Consider the following 18,448-nt stretch of genomic DNA (forward strand, 5'->3'; position numbering starts at 1 on the left):
ATCTGGATGGTTATGCCTTGGAGTTTTCCCATCCTATTTCTCGCATGTTTATGATTTTCCTTTTCATTCCGACCAGAAGGAGGAAGTAGTCTGGGCAAAGCTCAATTGACTCCTTTGCATAGGAGCTATTGTTCTGATCCCAGTTGCACAGCGAGTACCTGATCGATATAGCAAAATTTTGTCCTATTCTGGACTTGAACCAGGTTAACAAGGCCTTGAAAGTACTTCATTTAAGGACAGAGATGTTGAAGTCCCCTGGCGCATAGTGGCAGTGAATTTGTAATATCCTTAGGTTGGATAGAGGTGTATCTCTACATTCCCATAAAGCAAAGTCATCAGAAGTATCTTGATTTTGCTGGGTTGGGAGGACATTTTCAGTTTCAAGCCTTTCCCTTTGGGTTGGTCATGACCCCAAGGACCTTTTAGAAGGTTATGGTGGTGGTGGTAGTGGTGTTGGTTGTCACTCTCTGCATCGAGAAGGTATTTTGGTTCATCCTTATATGGATGATTTGTTAATCCATGTGAAGACCACCCAGGTAAGTGAGGGCAGCTACAACCAGTTTCTGGAATATTTGAGAGCTCAATTCAACATGAAGATAGGTCATATTCAACTAATGGTGTAGAGGTTCCAGAAACTACAGAGTCAGGTGTGGCCATTGTTAGGGACTAGGAGACCAATGGAATGGAGTTATCTGCAGTTGTTGGATTCCATGGCAATGAGGTTCTTGTTTCAGAACAAGCAAGGTCAAATCTGGATTGTTGGCTCATCACTCAGAATTTGGAGAAAAGAATGGAGCTGTGTAATAGGATTGCTTAGCGTATGTTTGACAAGCTTGCTAAGAATGTATTTAGAAAGTAGGCCTCAGTATTCTCCTAGTAACCCCACATCATATAATTTTAAAATAATTGTGTGAAAGGGAGAGGTAAACAGATATACAGGCTCATTGCTGAGGAAGTTGATCACCTGAGAAAGCAACTGTTCTTACTCTGGGCTATGTTTGGGAAATGATATGCATCGCTCAAAACATACTTTCAAATGTGTAGACAAAAAGGGTATAACTAACACAAGCATGAAAGAGAGGGGACATGCATGTGGTGTGTGTTTGAGAGAGAATCTTGAATTTCTAGAAGTAACAGTCATGCTGCTTTACTGGGTCCTTTTAACATCAGTAAAAGAAAGTATTATACTGCATTATTGTTATAACCATTGTCTTTGCTATATCTGTATATCATCTCTGCTGCATAAACCTATTATTGGAATCTACAGTTGTACTAACTCAGAATGTGAGCGTGGCATGTTGTGTTTTGGGTAGTAGGTCCAGTTTGGGTATCCTGAAAGCATCTCCCTGTCTTTTATATTGGGGTAGTGGATCTTGCCAGGGAATCCGCATGGGGGATACTGGCATTGTCTTACCACACTCACACAGTGAATCTGTAACAAGCTGGAATCCCCCTCTAAGGCAATAACATTGTCAGGTTGCGGGGCCCATTGTCAAGGTCTGGTGTCTCAGGGATCTTGGACAGCAGAGGAGGCCAAGTGGTTCATCATTTGCTTGGAATCCAGAATCATTTCTTTCTTTTGTGCGTCTCCTTTTAGGTGAAGCAGCAGGCATTTTGTCAGACAAGACAATGCAACAGTGATGACATGTGTAAACCACCAAGGAGGGACCAAAAATGTTCAGGTGGCAGAAGAAGCAGGTCTTCTGTTGGCCTGGACAGCAAACATAAGAGCAATTTCTGCATAGGAATTGAATAGAGAATATGCAGGCAGATTTTCTTAGCCGCAGTTCTCTGGATCCTGGACTATGGACTTTGTCGCAGAATGTGTTTGTTCCGATTGTGCACAGGTTGGGGAAGCCACAGATTTCTCAGAAGAAAAGAAAGGAGATCCTCCAGATTAGATGCCTGGTAACCAATATGATGTATGTGTTTCCTCCATGGCCCCTGGTGGGCAGAGTCCTGCAAAAGATTGCAATCATCAGCGGCTCATGATTTTGGTGGTTCCTGACTGGCCATGTCATATTTGTTATGCAGATCTAGTCAAGTTATTGGACAGAGACCCATTGCTGTTGCCTCAGGAATAGTCTGCTGTTTCAGGGTCCAGTGAAGCATGAAGATCTGGCTCAATTTGTCTTAAAAGGCCTGGCCCTTGAGAGATCTCATAGGTTGCTGCCAGAAAGATTCTCCTGCCTTATATCTTGGACAGTTTGAAAAACATTTTGGCTCTCAATTCCTTGAAATTGCAATTATTGGAAATTGCATGTTTCAGAGCTCAAGGTAGGCCTTTATCCTCCCACCAAAATGTCTTGCTTCTTTAGGAAAGCAAAGCATATTAGGCTGCTAAGTGACCTCATTCCATCCTGCAATTGGAATTTGGGTTTGACCTACTTGGTGGGGTGTCCTTTTGAGCCTTTGAGGGGAGGCCTTGATCAAGCTGCTCACTCAAAAAACAGTGTTTTTGGTGGTGATATGTTCAGCTTGACAGATTTCAGAATGGCAGGTTCTCTCATGTAGCGAACTCTTTTTGGGTTGTTTTCTGAGGAAATGGTGAAAATTCCTACAGTACCTCCTTTTCTGTGAAGGTAGTTTCAGCTTTCCACCTTAATCAGGTGGTGTGACTTCCCTCATTTTGTAGGGAGTCCTACTGGAAGGCATATGCTCAACTGTTTGGATGTGAGAAGAATCCTTTTGTGGTATTTAAAGGTCACTAATGGAGTCACGTGATGCCGTGTTAGGAGCAGGATGCAATCTTGTTCTACTCTCTGGGCCTACTCACTATTTACCCTGACTCACTGGTATCCTAATGGCACAGAAATATATTTTCATCCTGCTGTCTTTGATGCTTGTTTTTGAGCTGCTTTAAGAGGCTTGAGCACTGGGATGACCACCAAAACCACCCGTAAAGAGAAGGATAAGGTGAAGGCTGGAGATTCTAAGATGGCGGAGTGGGAGGAAGATAGACTGCCGGGGGATTGTTCATATACTGCAAATTTAATTGAAACTGTGATCATGGCAGTGTTGAAAACCCTGGATACCAAATTTGAGCAAGTGTTCAAAAAATTTGATGAGTTTGCGGTTTCGATGGTGATGTGCCGGGTGAGAAAGGTGGAGCAACATGTGTTCGATGCTGAAGATGGAGCGCAAGGGACAGAAACAACCATTAAAGATCTGCAGCTAAGGTGGTGCAGTTGGATGATAGAGTGGAGGATCTGGAGAACAGATCCTGTCGGAATAAACTGAGGTTCGTGGGTATTCCGGAGTTGGTCACAGATGTGGAGCCATGTGGCTTTCTCAAAACTTGGCTAGGTCAGGCGCTTCATCTGGATTCTTCTTTGGGCCCAATAATAATTGAAAGAGCACAAAGACTGGGGCCACACTTAAACACTCAAGGGAGGCCTCTGATTGTAATAGCCTTTTTTTTTTTTAAATTTCAGTCACAAAGTGGCTATTATGCAGGCAGTCCATAGAGGCTGCCAGCAAAAGGTGAGTGAATGCAAGGTCCTAATATTTCAGGATTATTGGGTGAAGTTGTTGGGCCTACGTCAGGCTTTTTCTCCCATATGTTCTCTGCTATTTGAACAGAAAGTCCGTTTTGTCTTACATTATCCTGCCAAGCTGAGTGATTCAATTAGGGAAAACTTCCTTTTACACTATGCCTAGTGAAGCCCAGGTTTTTGTGGACTACCTGTCTTGAGTCTGTGAGTAGCGGTGCTGCTGTAACTGGCCCTGGAGACTGATTTTGTTATGACAGGGATGTTAAACTTCGATGGATGAACATAACACTGTGATTCAACATTGTTATCGTTTTTCCCTGCTTTGGGTCATGACAGGCACCACTGTGCTGAACTGCATATGTGAATGGAATGCCGTATATTTTGTGTTCTTCCTTTTTTTTTTTTTTCTTCCTTGCAGAGTTTTGCTGGTATTGATCTGTGATTCTGGTATCCCTTATTGGACTTGCTTTCTCTTGGTCTTTGAAGTAGATGATGGGGCATTATTTTGTTTCTGATCTTTTCTCTTTAGATGCAGGATGGTTGGGGAGAAACCCTTTTTAAATTTTTTTTTTTTTTAATTTTTTTTTTATTCATTTTTCAATACTTACACCAAAGTAAATATCATACAGTGTGTAGAACCAATAAACAATTTCCAACAAATAAACCATTTATACAAAGTCATTAAAGCTATCTACTGTTCCAAGTAATCCTTGGGGGAATCTTATATAGGCGGCAATATAAGAAACAATATAATAAGCATTAAGGTTCGTCGCATGAGTGTAGCAAAAGTCATTTAATTTAGTCGTTTAATAATGATTTTTTTTTTTTTTTTAATTGGAAATGTCCTTTGTGGTGGTTTTCTTTTTACGGGGTTTATAATTGAAACACTTACTATAGAGGGTGGGCCCCATAGCAGTTATCATGTGCTTCCCTTCTCTTTGGAGATGTGGGGATGGAAGGGGTTGTGGAGAAGAAACTGGCAGAGGACAGCGGAAGGGGGGAATCTGGTAATGGAGGGAAGAGGTAAAATGAAGCAAAGTTTGTTTTGGGTGTTTTTGTTTTTTTTTAATGTTCCCTTAAAGGTGGTTGGTAGTTGGGGGTCCATGTGGTGGTCTGTTGGTGAGAAAGGGGGTTTGACCTAGGCTGGGGGGAGGAACTCCTGTTACAAAACGATTGTTAGTATTTTAGGGTGTCTTTCTGTGTTCTTAATGCCTAAGGAAGGTTATAGAGTGACTTCATGGAAGATAGCGGGGTTGGTTTCCCCAATTAAGAGACAAAAGGTTTTAAAAGCACTGGCAAAACATCAGGCAGATATTGCCATGCTATAGTAGGAAATGCACCTAAGTGATCAAGAACACAGTAAACTGGCCAGATGGTGGGTAGGGGATGCCTATTTGGCCGCCTCTGGCTCGAAAAAAGCTGGGTTGGCTCTTCTGATTCGTAAAAATGTAACATTTCAACTTCAAAATCAAATTATGGATCCCAGAGGCAGGTTTTTGATCCTTCAGGGTTCTCTGAATGGGAAGCCTTTAATATTGTGTAATGTTTATGCACCAAACGTATATGATCATGATTTCTTCCAGGACATTCTTCACAAGTTTCAGGCTTTGAGTGGGGGTTTTATCTTAGTGGGGGGAGACTTAAATCTAGTTTCTGATCCCTCTATAGATAAATCACTTTGTCCTGAGGGAGAGAAGATGATGAAGCAGAAAGGGGTTCCTTGGATTTGTGAACGTTTGGATCTGTTAGATGCGTGGAGGATCGTGCACCCTGCTGAACGGGACTTTACGCATGTCTCTCGAGCGCATGCCACACAATCCCGGATAGATTACCAACTGGCCTCAAAATCAATGGTTTCTCAGATCACGCAGGCGACAATTGGCCCATTAGAAATTTCTGACCATGCCATCACCTGGCTTGATTTTCATTGAGGAGAGCAGAATAGAGGGAAAGGGAGGTGGCGGTTTCCTGCGCATTTATATGGCGATGTAGGGTTTGGGGCTTTCTTTCTTTTTTTTTTTTTTTTTACAGGAAAAATGGAAGGATTTCCATGAAAATAAGGAACATGTTTCTAACCCTGCAGTTTATTCGAAGACAGCTAAAGTTGTCCTGCAGGGAGAGATGATTGCTTATGTGAGTTGGTAGCGGAAAATGATGGACAAAAAAAACTTTTTTTGTTAATTAGAGAAACAGGTGAGGTGAGACAAGTTGTTGTTTGCTGCCTCTCCCACACCTACCACTAGGGCAGCTTTTATGTCTTCCCAGGTGGCCCTGGGTTCTCTTTTACATCCGAGGGCTCAAAAATCTGTGTTTTACTATAAATATCAATTATTTAAATTTGGTGATAAATCCAGGTGAAATGCTGGCTTCACTGGTTAAACGTAGGGAAGGTATCCACCGCATAGAAGCCATTTGGAATAGTCAGGGTAAGGTGGTCAGTTCTGTTGTTGGGCTTTGCAAGGTATTTTGGGAATTTTTTCAATCTTTATATGCTAAAGGAGAGGATGACTTGGGAAATAGGGATGATTTTTTTTTTTTCAGCCTTTTCTTACCTTCTCAGTTGGAGGCTTTGAATGTGTCCATAACATCCATGGAGGTCCACGTGCAAATAGGACAGACTGCTTTATATAAGACGCCGGGCCTAAATGGATATGGGGGGGAGGGGGGGTTATAAAATATTGAAGGAGCAAGTTGCAAAACCTTTGCAAGCCATGGTCACTCAATTGATAGAGGCAAGACAGTTCCCCTTTGATACCAATAAGGCTTTGATCGCAATACGTCCAAAAAAGGGGAAAGATTTGCTACTTCCAGAATCTTACGAACCAATTTCTTTGTTTAATTTTGACCACAAACTACTAGCTAAAACATTTCTGACCATCTTGCCATTCAACTGCCTACCCTTATGGTGGAACATCAAGTGGGATTTGTGAGAGGGAGGCGTACCATCTTTAATGTTTGTAAGGTTGATGGTCTCTATATCCTGAAGTATACATGCAAATATTCCTTCTCTACTTGTCAGTTTTGATGCCGAGAAAGCGTTTGATAGGTTAGATTGGGAATATTTGTGTTTTGTTTTGGAAAGATTTGGGATCTCGGGGTAGTGAGGTTATTGTATTCTAATCCCAAAGCGCAAATTTTGGTTAATGGCCAATTGATGGATGAGTTTGAGATTCAGAGAGGGGGACACATCTGGCATGTCCTCTCTCACCACTGTTATTTCTCCTGGCTCTGGAGCTGTTATTGCTGTCAGTACAGATGAATGAGAGGATTACTGGAATCCCAGTTGGGGAACAGGTTTTTAAGATTGTAGTTTTTGCTGATGACCTGTTGGTCCATCTCTCTCAGCCTTTGGGGTACTTGGCTGAGCTACTTAAATTGATCTCTGTATATGGATCCTTTTCCGGTTTTAAACTCAATATAGAAAAGTCAGAGGCTTTGGCCTCTGATCCTCAAGTGGAATCTTTGTGGGGAAGTGAATTCCTGTTAAGAGGGGCTAATGGTTCTTTTGATTATTTGGGGATAGTTCTTACTTTGGATTTGGCTCACTCATATGACCTGAATGTCATACCTTTGTTGAAATGTATGAAAGATAAGTTTTTGTGTTGAAATTCTCTGCTGTTGTCATAGTCTGGGCATATTAATCATTTCAAAATGATGCTTTGGCCTTGGTGGCTTTATGTATTACAGGTATTGCCAATCTGTTTACAGAAACGGGTTATACAGCTTGGTAATGCTATGATTTCTAGATTCTAGTGGTTGGACAAGTGTGCTCAAATTCCCTTTCATCATTTGTTGGGTGGTTGGAGTGAAGGAGGTTTGGGTGTTCCTGGAATTGAGATATACAATAGAGCTTGTAAAATGGAAGGTCCAAAGACACAGATCGGAAACTGCTCCAATATTGCAAGTAGTGGATTGGTAAAAACACCAGGGATTCTTTATTATCACAATCTTTACAAACTGCCGATCCACTACTCTTTGGTCGCTACTTGCAGTATAGCTTGTATTCTTGTCATTTGCAGGATTGGCTATTTGACACTTCATTATATACACCCCGGGCCTAGGCAGTAGACTGGGTGGTGCCATTGGCACTGCATTGTCTTACATGCAGAAAATTGTGCCATACCAGCCAATTTGTGGAAACATTGGATTATAATGTCTTTTAGACGGGCTTGGAGGTCTTTGTGAGAGACTCCATCATAGCTACAGGGAAACTATTTTTTTTTTATCTTTGCCGGGGTAATGGGAATTTTTTGCTTGGGTTATATACAAAACCTTTTGTAGAATGGGGATCGTAAGGGGATGTGTCATAAGGCACAGATAGTGCATATGGATGGGCAAATTATTTTTCCTCAGGATATAGAACTTCAATTTGGAATGACCATAGGGCAGCGCTTTCCCTTTCAAGCAATCATCTTAAAGAAGAATTTAGGGCACAAGTTGAGGAATTCTTTCAAATTGGCAAACAACAAAAAATGGGTATCTCTCATTTATATAAGGCATTATTGAAACTGAGATATTGTCTTCACTTGGACCTTTATTGGATAAATGAAAAGCTGAGCTCCCAATTCAACTAGAGGAGAAGTAGTTGATTTCAATTTTTGCTAGGATTCCTGGATTGATAGGGAATTCTAATTTAAGAGAATTACAATATAAAATGTTAATGAGCATACTTACCACCTGCCAGATTGTTTAAAGTAGGGATGTTAGAGTCTGATTTGCGTCATAAGGTGCTCTAATGATAAAGGAACCTTGGGGCACTATTTTTGGTCTTGTTCGGTAGTACAGGACTTTTGGGATAAAATGTAAAGGTATCCACAACAGATTCTACAGAGCTCTATCTCCTTCTTTCTGGAGGAAGTATTATTTGATTGCATGGCGGTGGAGGGTAGGGTGGGAAAAAGAGATCGTCTTTTTCTTCGAAAGGTGTGGTTTTTTGGGGAAAAAAGCAGTGCTTTCTGTTTGATGTAATGTGGATGCCCCTGCATATTGGGCCTGGAGGAATAGTCTGCATGTGTTAATGCAAATGGGAAAATTTGGATACTACCAGATCTCCGAAAAGTAAATTATGGTTTGCTTCTGTATGGGACAAGTATATTCAATCTCTGTCTCCAAAGGCAAGAAGTATGGTGCTTAATTATCCTTGATGAATGGAGGATGTATATACTCAAAAGAAGGGATTAATCTTTGAAGTACATTTTATTTATTTCTCTTGGCTTTGTTGTTGTCGTCTATATGAATATTGAAAGGTGGAGGAAAATTTGTAAGTTGTAATTATCTCATATAGTTGCCCTGGAGGGCGTAAGTGTCAAGTGCATGCTAGTGTCTGTTTGTTGCGTCTTGCTTACAATAAAATGATTTCAAATAATAAAGGTCACTAACGGGTTCAGAAAATCAGATCATCTATTTATGCTATTCAGGGGACCTAGAAAAGGAGACGCAGCTTCAGCTTCAAGGCCATCTATGGTGCACTGGATTAAGCAAGTGATTGGAGCAGCCTACGTGGGTGTCTGCTGCTTCCCAGGAGGATGCGGGTACATTCTGCTAAGGTGCAGGCAGTATGTGGATGGAGTACCAGTTTTAGTTTTGCTGTTGGAAATTTGCAAAGCATCCGCTGGGTTTTCCTTACATTCCTTTTCAAAGCATTATTGACTGGATGTTCGGGCCAGAGAAGAGGCTGCCTTGGCTCAGATATTTTGCGTGATTTTGGCAGTATCCCGCCCACTTAAGGGGAAGCTTGGGTATATTCCATCTTTCTGGACTGGTCTGGCTAGATGAGTAAAGAGAAATTTAGGCTTACCCGATGATAATTTCTTTCCTTGAGTCCAGCCAGACCAGTTCAGAACCCTTCCTGTTCTACCAAATGTTATTTCAGCTGGTTCCTTTTTTAGAAAGTGCTTCCTATATGTTTTTATTGTGAACGATGGTAAATCTGTTAATTTTATTTATTTATTTATTGATTTGCCCAAGGTCACAAGGAGCGACAGCAGGACTCCAACCCTGGTCTCCTGGTTCGTAGTCCACTGCTCTAACCAAGTCAATTTCATGCTTTCATACTTCTAGTTTTCTTTTATTGATTCTCTCTGAGAAGTCCCCTGGTTGAGAGGAGAAAGTTTGGTTAATATATGCTTAGCTTGTTACAGAGGATGCTGGCAGGCTGAGGTCAGCACGGAAGCCTATAAGGAGTGATGTCAGCAAACTTGTTAGTCTCTGACTCCATCTGCTGATTGGTAAACATAACCCATCTGTCTGGATTGGTCTGGTTGGATTCAAATAAAAGAATGATTAGTTAATCCTAAATTTCTCCATCCTGATGAAGGGAGAATGGCTCAAAATACTGGGTCACTTCCCCTTGATAAAGGATACTAATGTACCGTGAAAAATAAAAAGCTGTTTAGTAGCCATGTTTTTCTGCTATCATCACCTAAAATCCTCCTTCTCTTTACTGGACAGGTTTGTGGTGGCTTGCACAGCTTGGAAATCCTGCCCAGAAACTGATGCTGAGAAGTTGTATAAGACCGTATTTCAGAATTTTCATGAGATGGCACAGTTAATGGCTACTGCTCGGCTATAGAGACTGAAGAGAGACCTCCATTAATATGTAATGGTGCTTTATCAACTGCTGAACTACTTTACTACTGAATAAGACAGACAGGGAAAAAGTGCTAAAAATTTCAGTATAGGGCAAACAATTAAATTGCAGAAATGCAGGTGAATTTTTTTGTTCTATTTTTTAAGAATACTTACTGTAGCAATAATTTAAACATTTTAACATATTCTTTACAGTGCTTTAATAATGCAGTAGCAATGCAAATCCAAAGAAAAAAAATCTTTGCATACTACAATAAAATATAGCAAATATGCAACAGCAATGCAATATCACATGAAAATCATGATTGTTGACAAGTCAGGTTTTACTCTGCCATGTCTTTAGCATGGTAAGAACGCAGTACCATTCCTGTTTTTTTTTAAACTTTGGTTAGCAAAGACAGACATGGTTAATTTAGGTTTCTTAATTTTCTTTACACAGAAAAATATGTGCACATGTAGAGAGTAATTTTTAAAGGGACTTCTGTGGATAAAGTAGGATGGTGTCCACAGAAATGGCCCTTTAGAAAATTGCCTGACCAGCATGTGTGAACAATTACACGCATACACTCTAGACGGTGGATTTTAAATGCCTGGCGCGCACCAAAATTGAGATATGTGCGCGGCGCACTCGCCATATTTTAAAAGCCACCCAGATGCGCGCGCATTTCCATTGCATGTACATCTCATATTCAAAAAGGAGTAGGGTGGGGGCAGGACAAGAGATGTGTGCGTAAAACGTGCCCGGGCGTATGCCCAGATCTAGTGCTGCATAACTTTACTTCTGCTACTGACAAAGTGTAAGTCTAAATAAAACCAGTTCCAGGCATTGCAGAAGGGTTTGAAACCGGGGGGGGGGGGGGGTCTTGAGGACCTAGCTCTACACTGGGTGAACTGGTGGATGAACTAGTGAAACTGGTCATGGCGTGGACGCATGCCTGTTTTAAAATTCCCTGACTCATGTGGCAGGGCGCACACAGGCTTAATATTGGGCACTCTTGTGCATGTGCCCAAGCTATTTTATAACATGCGTGCAAGTTATAAAACCCCCGTTTTTTCTGGGCGCACGCCAACATAGGCATGTACGCCTGTTTGAAAGTTACCGTCTATATGCATGTATTTTTATGTGCATAAAAGGGGTTAAGCATTCTCGGGGGAAGGGCAGAGTCTACGTGGAGTTGGAACTTAGATGCATACGTTTTGATTTTATAAAAGTCTGCACGTAAATTCTCTTTGCAAAACCGCGTAAGCCAAACAGCAGGTGGGAATGTAGCTTTTCTGGGATAATTTTCCAAGTGGAAAGCTCGCTTTGAAGATTGGCATAACTTTTATGCACAGATTCACTGTCTTGTCTTGTGCGTGATGTCATCTTCAAACAGCCTGTATAAGAATGTCTGCAAGGTGCACCACCAATTTTCAAAGTGGGCTTGTGTGCATAAGTCCAAGTTACACCCACTAAAATGCGTGCTCACTTTTTTTTTCTGAAAATGTATGCACATACTTTTTTAAAATTGAAAAGTATGTGCATGAAGTCCAAACCATGGCCCAGCTCTGTCACTGGGAATACGTCTGCTCACCCAGTAAACTTATGATTGTATATGACACACATGCAGAGGTTTAGTCGCATTTAGGGTAAGCGGTTTGCAAAAGTCTACTTCTATGCGTAAAACACTGTTGCCCACATAAGTCCCTTGGAAAAAATACCCCCATCTTGAACACACAGTAACAGACACAAAAGGAGGTTGATTTAGCACAAGTTTGAAACTTGTGAACGGTTGCAGCAGTCGTCAGGGCTTCAGCATTGGTTACACTGGCCATTATTTTTCTTTCATATATACATCCATAATTCAGTCATCTTTTAAAAATGGTATCTAAAGCGAAGAATATATCTCTCTTTACTTACCTCGTGCTCTGAGCAGAAATGGCTCTGAGCATTCAGGCTGAAAAACTCTTTAAAGGAGTTTCCTTGGGAAGTTTAAATATCAATAAAGAAAAAGGTTTGTAGATGAATGTTATTGTCTGGGGAAGGGAGTCAGAAAAGTGGGCTGGGAAAGAAGCACTTTTTTTTTTTTTTTTTAAATAAAATAGCTGGAGCATTGTCCTGGAGATTGAGGCTGAAATCACAAATCCATACATAGTAATTGTTCCTGCCTTTATCCCCATCCTCTTCCTACATAAAATTTAAAGCTTGTTTAAATGTATTTTTTTAGGCTTCTGTTTGGAATTTATGTATGAAATCAATATGTCATTTGCTGTTAACAGGTGACTATAATCCTTCCGACTAAAATGTTTATGCTAATTCCGTGGGTAAGAATAAAGGTGCTCTATCAGTATTTTTGGATTGTGCTGCTTCCATCAAGTTTGTCTTCCATTTCCAAGATGAGCACTCCTGTCAGCCTGAGCTTTTCCTGAGATGAGACGAATGTCTCACGCAGTGAAGGATAATTGTAACTTTGTTTCTAAAATCCTGAAAATAAAAGGTACAAGGATTACACTCTTGATTTTTAACATGTTCATCCACCGGATGTTGCTGGTGTTCCCCCCTCCCCGTGGTAAAATTTCTAAAACAAGTCATGGCGTGGAGTGATAGAATCCAGGTATAACACTAGGAAATATTTTGTCACCAAAAAGGGGGTGGATACATGGAACAGCCTCCCAGTTGAAATGATTTGGGAAGCTTTACCCAAGCTTCCCCCACTGCAAAGCCAGAGGACAAGCAAAGTCTGCAGCTAGTAAGCAAGTAAGGACAATAGCGGAATTGAAGGGTCCCACGGGACTTTATCTGTTGTCATTTTCTCAGTTTGTATTACAAGAGCATGGTTTTAAGAGTTGCATCTGGGTCAAACAGGAATTTGTGGGAGTAACTTGCAGGATTACATCAAATCACAACACTCATACTTAATTGCAGTAAAAGTTGCCCTGCTATGAAATGTGGCGTTGTAGCAGTCATATTTGGTGCTGGATAAAAGTAGAGTTTTAGTAGGCTGTGATGTTTTTTTTAAAGAACCAAAAAAAAACCCCCAAACCAAGATTTCTGGTATTACCTGGACTTTTGAGATCTCACAGGCCTCTTCTTTAGATGGTATAAAAGAGTGACTCTTATATAATTTATTGAAATGAAATAAGGACCCCAGTTCATTCCACATGGGGGCTAATGCTTTTTTCAGTCCTGAATAAAGTAGGGGCCAAGTTGGCTCGATCACAAGTTTTTGTGAAAATGTTAACTGAAGTGCTATGGATTGAATGTGAGTGGACGATAATCGGAGAAGACTTTAATATTGTGATTCACCCTTAAGTGAATAGCAAACTTGCATTGAGGCATGCACAGACTCACTAAGAGGGGGAAGAGTACTTTCTTTTTTTAGTAATATAAATTTTCAATTATTAGATTTTTTTTTAGTGCTTTCTAACTCCAGAGGAGTCAGCTTTTGTCTTTTTATCTGAACACCAGAATCTTGGTCTCCTTTACTGGCTTTACGTGTCAACAAGTCTGAGGTTCTCTTTGTTTTTAATTTTTTGAACAGAACATGTGGTGGAGCCAGGTGCAGGTTGAATATTCGGGCCTGCATTTCTCAGCACGGCAGATTCTATGATCTTAGCATGCTAAGAATGCTCACCAGAATTAAAGACTTGATGATCACGCTGCTAATGCTGGATGCTGCTGGAAGTTCTATGATCTTACCGTGCTCCGGTGGCCTGGGGTGTGGGGTGGGAGAGTTATAGGTGGCAGGGGGAGGATGGGCCTGAGAAGGGGGCATAGGCTACATATAGTTGGTTAAGTGGCTAAGAAAGGTTTGGAGGGATTGCAGGTACAATGCCCACCCCTACCCTATTAAAAAAGTGATATGGGGACTAGCATCAGAACCCCTCCCACCCCAAAAGAAAAAAATGTTGTGGGCCTATCAGTTGAGGACCCCCCTCCCCCCCCCTGCCAGAACTGGAAAATGAATGTCCTGCATGTCCCCTCCTCACACCCACCCTTCCTCTCCCTCACATAATCCATCCACCCCATCTGGCATCCCCTAAAATCCCTCAAGCTGTGGGAACATAGGATCATAGAAACATGATGGCAGAAAAAGACCATATGGCCCATCTACTCAATTAATTTAACTTTATAATTCTCATCATTCCCTTAAAGATCCCTTGTATTTATTGCATGCTTTCTTGAATCCAGATACTGTTTTTGTCTTCACCACCTCCACTGGGATCATAGCTCTCCCAGCAGCATCCAATCTTGTTTTTAAATGTTAACCCCAATTTATAATAAATGTAAGCTGTAGGCGAGTTACAAATTCAGGCATGTTTTGTAAGTCCTCTGGGGCAGGGACTTGCCATATAAATTTGTACCTGAGGCAACAGTGAAATAATAGTGGGAGCAAATTACGCCTTGTGTGGCCCACCTCTCAGGGCGCACACACACACACACACACACACACTTTCCCCGCACAAATACAACTACCTGCCTCCTTCAATATCTATCCCCTCTCTTCCAGTATCTGCCCCCTGCCTCTTTCCCCTTTTGTATTTGTGGAATTTGTTACCAGAGTCCTTACTATGTGCATCAAAACATTTAAGAAAATTCTGAAGACTTTTTTTTTCTCTCGCATTTTCTGATATCTGTGAGCATTAGTAGGTGGCTAGTATGTGATTTTGTATTGTTTGTTTATATTTTATTTTGCTGCTGTTTTATGTTTTAATGTACTGTTGATTTTTTTTTTTTTTTTTTAATGAATGGGGTTTATTTTTTAAGCTGACCAGAGCTGCGGTAATTCTGGCAACACATAATAAAGTTTGCCCCCCCCCCTTGCTTTACCCTCTTTCATCGGTATCTGACTCCCCCCTCCCCTTCACTAGTATCTGCCTTCCTCTCCTACCATTTCCCAGCAGCTGCCCCTCCTCTTCAGTATCAGCCCCCTGTCTGTTTTCCCCACCCTACCCCCTCTCTGCTTCTCTTTTTCCTTCCTTCCCTCCCTCTGTCTGTGCCTTACTGCAGCAGTTTTTAGACCACCTACTTGCCCCATCACAGAGTCCAAGTGTGGAACCGAGAAGTCCCCATACTACTGGAGTGGTGGGAGGCACCAGGAGCTGTATTAGAGGGCTGTGCCTCCCCCCCCCCCCCCCTTCTCCCCATGGCTTCTTACCAGAGCAGCGCAGGGGGCAGGAGACACTGCACAGCTCTGTTGGGAGGTGCTGGCCCTCTTGCTCTCAAACTAGGAAGTGTTACTGAGGAGAGCCTGCTGTATTAACTAAGCATGGACTTTGTGTCCCAGTATAACTGGGCTTACTTCCCAATGTCACATGACCTTCTGCTCTGCACACACACTTACATACTCCATATCCACCCTTGTACACAAATCCAGCTTACGCACTTCACTTCCCCTACATAGATGGGGACACACACTCCACTTCTCCTTGAACCCTTATATGGATGCACAAACCCCGCCAATCAACCCCAAGCCACATGTGTATGCACAGGGACACAGATACATCTGCGATTTGTCACTTCATGTCTCTGTGTGTATATATCTGTGTGTAACCCACCATTCCTTGCTTGCTTTTTAAAGTCTGAATTTTCACCAGAATATTTTGTGACGATTGAGCAAATTGTGACGGTGCTACAGGTTTTTGCTCTGGGTCAAGCTACTGGAGGAAGAGGAGAGGGGGCTTCTGGAAGGGAGCATTTGCCATCATTCTGCAGCATCTGCCTTGCATAAGCCCCACATTCATATCTAAGGACTTACGCACATACATCTCTATATACAATACCCGCCCCACACGCACAACCAGCCATAAATTCCCCTCCCGCACCTATACATCCTTTCATGCACCCTCACTTGGGTTCCTCTCACACACACTCCCCTTCATACTGTCCGACACTGTCTCCTCCCATACTCATACCCCATATACACATACCATATGTACCTATGCCATCGCCCCCCCCAACACACGGTCACATGTGAAATGTATCGCTGCTTCTGTGTATTGGATGTGTGTGTATGTTTATGCAGCCTGCTATTTGCTTGCTTTTAAAGTATGAATTTATATCTCTGGTAACTGAGCAATTTGGGATTCTGCTTCAATTTTGCTTTAGGTTAAGTTATTAGAAGGGGGTTGAGGGAGCTTTTGAAATGAAGCGTTTAACTGTTTCCCATCACGATCATAGCTAAGGCCATAAACCCACTCTCCCCCCTCCTCCCATTCCATGGTTGTAGCAAATAAACCATACTGACGTTGGAGCATGCACTCGCTATGTAATATCAGAATGCCCCCCTTCTACACCTCCATGTTGGAAAGCATTCCTGAAGCCATGCCTCTCTATGCTTTCCTCACTTGTTTTAATTTAATTTTAATTTACTGTTCGTACCCCAGATCAAGTGGGTTTTGCATCCCTGCCAGCAGATGGAGGCAGAGAACAAAACTTTGAGGCACTGCTACATAACCAAAAGTGTCACCTGCCAGTCCCTCGGCATCTCTGTCTCCCAGCAGATAAGAGGTGCAAACCTGCAGTCTGGAGTTTTGATAGATAAAAAAAAAAAAAAAAGGAACTGAAGATTCCTGGAAGGCTCCCCAAGGTGTTAAGTTCCTTTGTGGGCCATCCCTTGGGTTGAGCAGGGGTTTGGTGATCCTTGAGCTAGATCAGCCCTTATCGATCGGGGGGGGGGGGGGGGGAGCCAAGGATACTGGTTCCCTGCCTCCAGAGTCTGTTCCCTCCGCAGGGAAGCAGCTCTTTTCTTTGTACTTTAAAAAAAAAAAAAAAGTAAAAGATGACACTGTGAAGGGAACTGCTCAGGTGCTGATCGTCCGAGCTGCTGGGAGGAAGGACTGAGTGAGTGAGGGCAAAAGCCTCCCCATTGCTGGGCCGGGGTCTCGCTTAGCATCAGGGACTCGCCGGCGGGAGTGTTTGTTCAGCAGCAGGGGCTGCTTTTAGGCCCAACCGTGTTTCAGGCCAATGCCCGTTCAGCGCGGGAAGAGTTGCCATGGCTGTGGTTTGAGAGGTGTTTGCCTCAATACAACCGCGTTTTGCGTGGAATGTGCCTCGAGAGGGGCTGGGCCCTCCGTGGGCAAACCACGAGGTCGGCTGGGCTGGTGCTGCAGGCTCCAGGGTGGTCTGAGGCACCGGTGGCTATTTTGAGAGCACATGTAGGAGCCAAGAGGCTGCTTCTGACTTTTGGGACTACCCTCCCCCCACTTCTACATGTCAATTTAAGACCTGTTGGTGGCAGGGAAGGCCAGGGGCATGATGGGCAGGATTAGGCGTCTTCAGATTTGGAGCAATTTTCAGCGGATTTTGTCCTGCTTCTTTACAAGGCCTATTTGGCTGAGGAGGAGACAGGGTCCAGCCAGCCACCTCCCAGGAAGCCCCTGTGGCTATGAAGCCTTGGGGGAAGGCGGGCGGGAACACGCAAGCAGGTTCTGGAGGGATCCAATGGCTCCTTGGTTTGGGTCAGTCCACAGCTGCAGATGGGGACATGTCAGAATTGGATGGGCCCAATCAGCAGCAGGGTACTGCGGTGGACCCGGTCAGTGATTTAATGGATCCTACGGAAGATGTCAATGAGGTCCTGACAGCGGAAGTAACGACCCTCGGGTGGTTCGGTTGTTCCGCGGGGAGGAACTAGGTCTGCGGATTCCCCAGGTATTGGAGAAATTGAGGATTAAGGTCATGCAGGAAGATTCAGACAATGAAGGGGCATTTCCTTTGCCCAAGAAGGTGAAGACGTTAGTGGATCAGGAGTGGGAGTCTCCCAAAGCAGGCCTGAAGGTAGCCAGAGCTATGGATAAGCTATATCCCTTGCCGGAACAAACCGTGGAGTCTTGGAAGATTCCAAAGGTGGATGCAGTAGTGTCCGCAGTGACCAAGAAGACAACCATCTCAGTGGCAGGTTCGGCCGCTTTAAAAGTTATCCAAGATCGGAAGTTCGAAATTCTGTTGAGTCTGCGGGAGTTTGATGCAGAGAGCCTTCTTGTGCTGGGTGCAGAAGGTGCATGAGAAGGTCTCCAGAACGACTGCGGAGTCTGCTCAGCCTGCCTGTTTGCAGGTTGGTGTGGCCTATGTGGCGGATGCCCTCTGACTAGAAGGACTAGGGGGCATTCCATGAAGTTAGCAAGTAGCACATTTAAGACTAATCGGAGAAAATTCTTTTTCACTCAACGCACAATAAAGCTCTGGAATTTGTTGCCAGAGGATGTGGTTAGTGCAGTTAGTGTAGCTGGGTTCAAAAAAGGTTTGGATAAGTTCTTGGAGAAGTCCATTAATGGCTATTAATCAATTTTACTTAGGGAATAGCCACTACTATTAATTGCAGCAGTAGCATGGGATCTTCTTAGTGTTTGGGTAATTGCCAGGTTCTTGTGGCCTGGTTTGGCCT

At 42.9% G+C, this 18,448-nt stretch overlaps 1 protein-coding gene across 1 annotated transcript in view; it reads left to right on the plus strand.

Annotated features, from left to right (window-relative positions):
* CROT (carnitine O-octanoyltransferase) overlaps nucleotides 1-12,412 on the plus strand; it is a 97,153-nt gene extending 84,741 nt beyond the window's left edge. The window contains exon 17 of the mRNA XM_029588808.1: nucleotides 9,945-12,412. Within this exon, the coding sequence (XP_029444668.1) occupies nucleotides 9,945-10,065 (121 nt within the window). The 3' untranslated portion in view covers nucleotides 10,066-12,412. The remainder of the gene's footprint in view (nucleotides 1-9,944) is intronic.
* The last annotated feature ends 6,036 nt before the right edge of the window (nucleotides 12,413-18,448 follow it).

Source organism: Rhinatrema bivittatum, chromosome 2, assembly GCF_901001135.1.
Source record: "Rhinatrema bivittatum chromosome 2, aRhiBiv1.1, whole genome shotgun sequence".
In the NCBI taxonomy this organism is placed as follows: Eukaryota; Metazoa; Chordata; class Amphibia; order Gymnophiona; family Rhinatrematidae; genus Rhinatrema; species Rhinatrema bivittatum.